Source organism: Cenococcum geophilum, assembly GCF_001692895.1.
Source record: "Cenococcum geophilum 1.58 unplaced genomic scaffold K441scaffold_126, whole genome shotgun sequence".
Lineage (NCBI taxonomy): Eukaryota > Fungi > Ascomycota > Dothideomycetes > Gloniales > Gloniaceae > Cenococcum > Cenococcum geophilum.
The window spans coordinates 7,857-15,959 of record NW_027137684.1 but is presented as its reverse complement, the minus strand read 5'-3'; the positions used below and the strand labels follow the sequence as shown (position 1 = coordinate 15,959).

Sequence of the window (8,103 nt, the reverse complement as noted above, 5' to 3'; positions counted from 1 at the left end):
CTAACCCAGATCTATAACCTTAAACTATCCCATTAGAGTACTTAGATGGTAGCTAAATACGTCTAAACCTTAAGCGGAAGGCTACTGATATAATAGGCGCTCCGTTAAAACGGGCCGTTAAAATAGAGAAGATTGCTCTATATTATAGTAAAACTATATAAAAGCACCAAGACTTCCGCAACAGCTTAAAGCTAGCATTCCGCCTAGAGCGCGACGGCTTCTTAGATAAGGATACTAAAGTTGCGTTTACTATGCAATATATAAAGGGGACTAACTAAACCCTTTAGCTATAGTACGAAGATAACCACCTAGATATATAGTTCACCTAGGAGGAGCTAATAGAATTCCTACTTAACTAAATTAAAAGTCCTATTAATTGAGAACTCTATATAGCCCTAATATATACGAAGGCAATGCAGCGAACCGATTAACTAGTAAATAAGTTTACTGCTTACCTAACCTCCTTAGAAGCGTAAATTAATCCTCCTTATAATGCAAAGCATTTAATAATATATCTGTTCATGAAGCTGCGGCTAGAGCTATGGGTTGCTATTACTAACTATTAAGAATTCCCTTAAATACGAGATTAGCTAGTTTCCCTAGCTGCCCTATTAGAGGAAAACCAGAAGAGCGTAAGCGCCCTATAGGGTAGAAGTAATAGGCGCGCCGTAAACTTAAATATAAAGACTACCTAGTTAGGTAACTTAGGGAAAGCGGACTCTAAAACTACCGCTAGCGACTTAATAGTAGGGCGAAGCAATACCGCTAGGGGTTTAACTTAGCCTAAAGGAAACTGCAAAATTTATAGCAAGCTAGGATATTAGTGGCGATAGTGCCTAGAGCAGCGACAGTAATAGCAGCCGCCACTAAGTAGCGTAAACACCATCTCTACGCTAAGAAAAGGCAGGCGCCCTTAGAGCCCCTTATACCTATAGGGCGTAAGCTACCACTAGATTATAAGGAAGCTATTACTATTTTAGGAGAAGTCCTATCTAAGCAGACTTAGAAGGAGACCTTAGTAATGCTTAATCTTAGCGCCGAAGTAAATATAATCAATTAGTAATTTGTAATAGAGTATAACTTTAAAACACTAAACATAGAATTACCTACCTACTCCTAGTTAAATAAAACTTAGGTATATTACTATAAAGCCTATAAGGTACTATTAAGAATAAAGGACAGCTAGGGCAGAATTAGGGAAGTAACCCTTATTTACTACGGAATAGCTAACGTATCCCCTACTGTTACCCTAGGTATACCGGGGTTAAAGAAGGCCCAACTTCTTATTAACTGTAAGGTAAAGGCGTAGCGATAGAAGCTAGACGGCTTATCCCTATTACTATAAACCCCTAAAGGTTTCGCGGAGTCTCTCTAGAGGGAATCTAGGGTCTTTACCCTAGTAATTACTAGATTAATGCCTAGTAAATAAAATAACGGCAGCTTGCCGGTCCTTCCCCCACAGTTAAAAAAAGCTAGCGATGTCTTCTTATATAAGGAAGCAGGAAAGCTACCCTAATACTATTGGGGTAACTATACTATTGACCTAAAAGAGGGATAGGAGGTCCTGTATAGACCGCTTTATAACCTCTTAGTTAAGGAGCTGAAGGTACTAAGGGAGTACTTAGATAATACCCTAGCTAAAGGTTAGATCTGACTAAGTACTAGTCCTGTAGGGGCACCTATCCTATTTATACCTAAAAAAGATAGGAAGCTGCGGCTCTGTATAGACTATAGAGGCCTTAATAAGGTGACAATTAAGAATTATCTCGCACTACTATTAATTAGTAAGACTTTGGACCGCTTAGTAGGTTCTAAGATCTTTACTAAGTTAGACCTAACAAATGTATACTACCGCCTTCGTATCCGTCGGGGCGATAAGTGGAAGACGGCGTTCCGTACGCGTTACGGCCACTTTAAGTATTTGGTTTTACCTTTTAGGTTAACTAATAGACTAGTGACCTTTTAGGGCTATATTAATTGAGCCTTGTTAGGACTAGTAGATGTCTTCTATATAGTCTACCTTAATAATATTCTAATTTTCTTTAAAAATCTAGAGGAATACTAGCGCTACGTACTAGAAGTGCTACGTAGGTTATAGTAATATTAACTGTATATAAACCTTAAGAAGTGCAGGTTTAGCGTATAAGAGGTTAAGTTCCTAAGATATATTATTAGTTCTAAAGGCGTAGCGATAGATCCTAGCTGGGTAGAAGCTATTACTAAGTAGGAGAGCCCTTAATCCTATAGGGATGTCTAGGTCTTTTTAGGTTTTACTAACTTCTATTACTAGTTTATCTATAAGTACTCTACTATTGCGAAGCCTATTACTGATCTCCTTAAGGGAGTAAAGAACGGCCGTAAAGCTAGGCCTTTTAGTTGGCTAGAAGAGGCGGAGTAGGCGATACGCCGGCTCTGCGACGCCTTTACGACGGCGCCGCTCCTGCGACATTATACGCTAGGCTTACCGACCCAGTTGGAGACTAATGCCTCTATATAAGGCCTAGCAGCAATTATATCGTAGCTGTTTAAAGATGGCCTTTAGTATCTAATAGCCTTCTAGTCTAGAAGGCTTTTGCTAGTAGAGCGTAATTATAAGACCTATAATTAGGAGCTACTGGCTATTATAGAGGCTTTTAAGCATTGGAGACACTATATTAAGGGGCTATTAAGCCGCCTAGAAGTACTTACAGACTATAATAATCTAAAGGGTTTTATAAAAGTAAAAGCCCTTAATAGACGGCAAGCTAGATAGGCTATAGCATTAGCTGCCTATAACTTTGTTATTAAGTATAGGGTAGGAAAAACAAACCCCGCAGACGCGCCGTTAAGGCGACCCCTAGGCGTAGGGGGTCCGCTAGAAGAAGATATTATACTACTATTACTCTAAAGGACTTTGGGAATATAGGGCCACTAACCTAAGGTAAAAGTCCTATTAGGTATATAAGAAAGCGAGCCTTTTATAGAGGTATTATTTTTACGGCTATAAGCCGGCGACTTGACGGCGGTATATCTAGGCTATATAGTATTACGGTTTAACTAGGTAACCTATATATATGCCGTTAAGTAGCGTATAATAAGGACCTAAGTTAGAGTAGTAAGCGCTTAAGAGAGTGCCTATAAGTCTAGTACGGAAACAGTCGTTAAGCTTATTAAAGGACTTTAAACTATAGATAACTTTATGCTATAAAAGCGCAGCGATAGTATAGATATAGCGAGACGCCGTTAACGCGCCCGCTCGAAGCTAGTATGGCAGTTTAATTCCGCTAGACTACTTTATTACCGCGGGAGGTTATATATACCCCTAGACCTAGCAGTTTATATAAAGCTCCTATAGATCTACTACGATAATACCCTAGCTGGGCACTTTGGTAAGAAAAAGACTCTAAATCTACTCTTATATAAGTACTACTAGCCTAGTATAACTGCGGACGTTATAAACTATATCTCTACCTATAATCTATGCCAGCGTATACGTACGCCTTAATATTGCCCTTATGGCGAGCTCTAAGCGCTACCTTGCCCAGATTAGCCGTGGTAGGAGATTATAATAGACTTTATTATAGGCCTACCGCCTAGTAGATAAGGCGATAAGGTATATAACGCAATATGCGTAATAGTTAACTGCTATACTAAGATGGCTTTATATCTACCTATAGTAAAAACTATTATAGTAACCGAACTTGCAGACCTCTTTCTTAACGAAGTAGTACGCCGTTTTGGAACCCCTAGAGGGATTATCTTTAATCACGGTAGTATCTTTACTAGTAAGTTCTGGTTAGAGCTATGCTTTACTACGAAGATAAAATATAGGCTAAGTATAGCTTTTTACCCGTAAACGGGTGGGTAAATAGAACGCCAGAACTAAACCCTAGAGTATTACCTCTGTATATTCTATAACGAGAAGCAGAGCAACTAGTTAGGCCTCTTATTACTAGCCAAATTCGCCTATAATAATGCTAAACATAATATAACAGGTATAAGCCCATTTTATACCTATTATAGGTTTTACCCACGTCTAGAATATAAGGTCTAGGTAGACAATAGTAGTTCTATTTTAGCCGCCTCTAAGAGGATTAAAAAAATATCCCTTAAACGTAAAGCGTTAACGAAACGCTAGGAGCACGCCGCCGAGGCGTAAGCGAAATACTATAATCGTTATTACTAACTATAGGCATATAAAGTAGGGGATCTAGTCTTGCTATTAACTAAGAACCTTAAACTAAAAAGGCTAAGTAAGAAGCTTATAGCACGCTTTATTAGACCTTTTAGTATAGCTAAACTAGTCAGAAAGTAAGCATACCGGCTATATCTACCTACGTCTTACTATATTTACTTAGTGTTTTATATTAGCTTACTAGAGCTATATAAATAATATAAGGGCACTACTAGAGACCCTTTACTAGGGCCTATTAAGCTAGATAATAAAGAGGACTAAGAGGACCAGTATAAGGTAGAAGAAATATATAGAAGGAAGGGATATAACTAGACCCTATAGTACCTAGTTAAGTAAAAAGGCTAGTTAAAAGAGTATAACAAATAGGTCCTAGTAGAGGACATTAATGAGGACGTAAAGGAGATATATAATAGTTACTTTACCCTAAGAGGTAAATGGAAAAGAAAGTAGATAGGAGAATAAAAAACTTTTAATTATGCCCTACTAGTGGGGCGACGACGGAACAACGGTGGAGTAATGGTAGTACGCTGACAGAAATATAGATACTCTATAGCTCCAACAAATCCTCCCTCTCCTCCCCTCCTTCCTTTTCCTTATCCTCCTCCCCCTCCTTATCCTCCTCCTCTCCCTTCTCCTTATCCTCCTTACCCTTATCCTCCTCCTTATCCCTTATAATAGGAGGCATATTAGCCTATAAGTACTATTAGCGTACGCTATAACGGCGAAATACCTACGCTATAATACGTACTAAAGCGCGTATTACGTTAAGAATTCCTTTAAGAGTATAACGGATGGCCTATAATTTCTGCACTTAGAGCAGGGGAAAGTCTTCGCCCTTTAGGCGCTAGCGGAGACTGTGCTTGGCACTAGTGCGCACTAAGGCCTTAATATTCTTCGTGAAGGACTTCTAGGCGGCAGTAACGCGAGCGTTAAGGTTAGCCGTGTCTCCGCTAGCAACCTGCCGGCGCTTAGCCCTATTAATAAGGGCGAGCAGCTTATTTAGGCGGCTATAGAAGGCCTTAGGGACCTAGTCTGTTAGCTATTAGAACCTAAACTAACGCACTTAGACGTACTGGTTAGCACGACTTATTTAGTTATTGGTAGTACCCGTAATTGCGGTTGGCCTGCTTGCTATAGGTGGCCCGCCCAGCCGTGGCTACACGCTTGGCGTAACGGAGGTAGATTGGTTCTAGCAAAGCTAGGGGAGCGGCTTGCGAGCGGCGTGGGAGCTTCGACGGCGCCTAGTAGGGTTAGCGACAGCTATAAGCTAGTATAAAGAATACTTACGGAAAGCTCGCGAGCAGGCGAACCGACGGCTTGGCGCTTGCGATTTATAATTAATTGGAAATTGTGGAGAAGGCGAGTCGCAGGCTAAAAGAATTGGAATGGACTTGGAAGGGAAATCTGATATTCTACCTGGGTGGGAACTTCTACCTTTATAGATCTCTATAAGGTCCTATTGTTACATTATCCTATTATTATATTGTCCTATTGTTACATTATCTGATTTACTTAAATTTATCAAAAACTTTTTATTTAGAGAAGGATAATAATAGCACTCCTATTGTATAATAGCGTCGGCTAAGGACAGCCGCTTAAGAAGGGGGGGCAATTGTTAGGCTATACACCACCCTGGCGCATCTCGCTGTAAGTGCCTTATTAGCGCTGCTGATCATTCGGAGAACGCCGTCTGTCTTACTAGGTAAAATGGGGTTAGTCTCCGACGGATCAGCACGCTTAGAAAGACGCCTATATTAAAATCAAATGAAGCTTTTCAAATTAAGCGATTGTAAGGGATTTTGCCTATATACTGATTTCTATGGAGGAGCAATTAAGCGATCGTCAAATTGCCAAACGAGTGTTCAATTCCTTCCTTCGAGTTCTCACCTAAATCTACTACTTAGTTATGCCCCCTTCGGCTGCAATTACGTCGCGTACGCGTTGCCTCATAGATACGACGAGTCGGTATAGATCTTCTTCCGTAATCTTGTCCTACTCCTCCTAAATTACCTATTGCATCTGCTCCTCCGTACGAGGCTTATTACGACGCTAGGCAATTTATTCCTTTATTATCTTCCAAAGAGCTTTAATTGGGTTAAGATTAGGGCTATTTAAAGGCCAATCAAGTAGTTGGATTTAGTCAGCCGCGAATCTAGCTATAGTGGATCGAGCTCTGTGTGCGGGTGCGCCGTCCATTTATATAATAGATGGGGTAGGATCGAACAACTAGGGGGCGTTAATATACATATAATACTCCCTATTGTAGTAGTCGTAGAAGTTCTTTAGGCTTAGGTAAATGTGATCTTAGAAGCCTTGAGCCGTAATATTACCCTATTCCTGCTTGTTCCAAAAGACTAGAGGCCCTTTCTTAATACCCGCAAAGCAAGCCCAAATTATTATATAAGGTATATTGCGGAGTCTTGGCCGAAGGCAGTGGGGGTGAAATTATTCGTGAGGCCGTCGAGTTATAAAGACACGCTAGTGGCCACTACGGTGTATTACAGATTCGTTTGTCTATATGATCTTAAACTAGTCTTTAATTGTCCACGAGCTTACCCGGTGGGCAAATGCGAGTCGCTCTTGGCGCTGCCTTTGGGTGAGCCATAGCTTTGGGTAAGCGATATATCGCCGGAAGCCTTCCTTTTTTAGCAATCGCCCAATTATAGAGTCAGAAGCGTAGAGTCCTGTTTCAGCAGAGAGCTCGGCGTAGGTGGCAGTACGCGCCCAGTTGTGAGATTTAATAAAGTCGACTAAGCGTCGGCGCGCAGGCGTGTCGTACCTAAGGCGATTTCTAAAGCCACCACATCGCGGAGTTGATGGCTCGTTATAGATGGCGTGTACAGTTAATAGAGGCTCTCGTAAAGTAGTCGCGATAGTAGTAAAAGGCATAGAGAGAACGTTTTGGAAGGCCTTAATTGCGCACTATATTTTATATGGTACGGAGCCACATCAGCAAAGATCGCGCGCCTGTGCAATTACGCTCTGCCGATACTCATTAATATAGCGGTAGTATTGCTTAATCCTCTAGTCTTCGTGCCGTAACTCTCTCTAGGCTTCGTGTAAGGTGTCCTGAACAATTTAATTATAAGCTCGGCGCTCCCGGCGATTAGGCGTTAAAGAAGGAGATACCTAAGGAGAAGGAGATGACTGAGGGGAGGAAGAAAACGGTGCTGTAGATGCATCTAGTGAGGCCGTATTGGGTATTGTAGTTACATTAAAAGCAGGTCCAGTAGAGGCCTAAAAAGGCGAAATTAAACGGAAGACAATATCGGAAAAGCTAGGTAGAGCTCTTTAATTTGGCTAAATATTGCGTTCGGTATATAAGGGAGGAAGGGTAGGAGAATACGTAGGGGGAGGCGTACTTGGGGGTCGATTTTCGTCCAAATTCTCGTTGGAGGCTATATCTAAAGAAGTGTATATAGATCAGTGTTGGAAACAATTGATTTTAGTGTAAAAAGGGCTAATTTTGATAAGAGCAATATACTGTCCTTTTATACAACCTTAAGCTCGCCATACCTGCCAAAAGTCGTCCCCTAAGTTGTCCCCCAAGTCGTCCCTCTGACCCAATTGCTTACCCGACCGCTCACCACCACCGTCACCACCTCTCTACTTTGTCATGACCTCTACTATTACGGATAAGGCTGCTTAAAGAGGCGTATGAGTCTTTCTATATGAAGAAACGCGTTGAGTATCGTGAATATTAGTTAGTAATATAAAATCAAGAAGAGCCTCATCACGACCGTACCGGGAGAGCACCTGATCGTAGAGCTGAAGAAAATGAGTCAAAGGCGTCGCGGTCGCATCACGAGTTGAGGTTGTTCGGATATTTCCATTTGATATCGGCGATCGATCTACATACGGCTAGTAGGAGGCTTGATCGACACGCACTTACAACGAGATGTGACAAGGTGGTGTAGAGACGCACTGGC

The 8,103-nt window shown here is 41.3% G+C and overlaps 1 protein-coding gene across 1 annotated transcript; it reads right to left on the bottom strand.

Annotated features, from left to right (window-relative positions):
- Positions 1-6,715: 6,715 nt before the first annotated feature.
- K441DRAFT_411854 (uncharacterized protein) lies at positions 6,716-6,928 on the bottom strand (the record flags this gene model as incomplete). Its single annotated transcript, XM_067641515.1, has 1 exon — positions 6,716-6,928. A coding segment is annotated over one exon (213 nt), but the record flags the coding sequence as incomplete, so codon positions are not given.
- Positions 6,929-8,103: the final 1,175 nt, after the last annotated feature.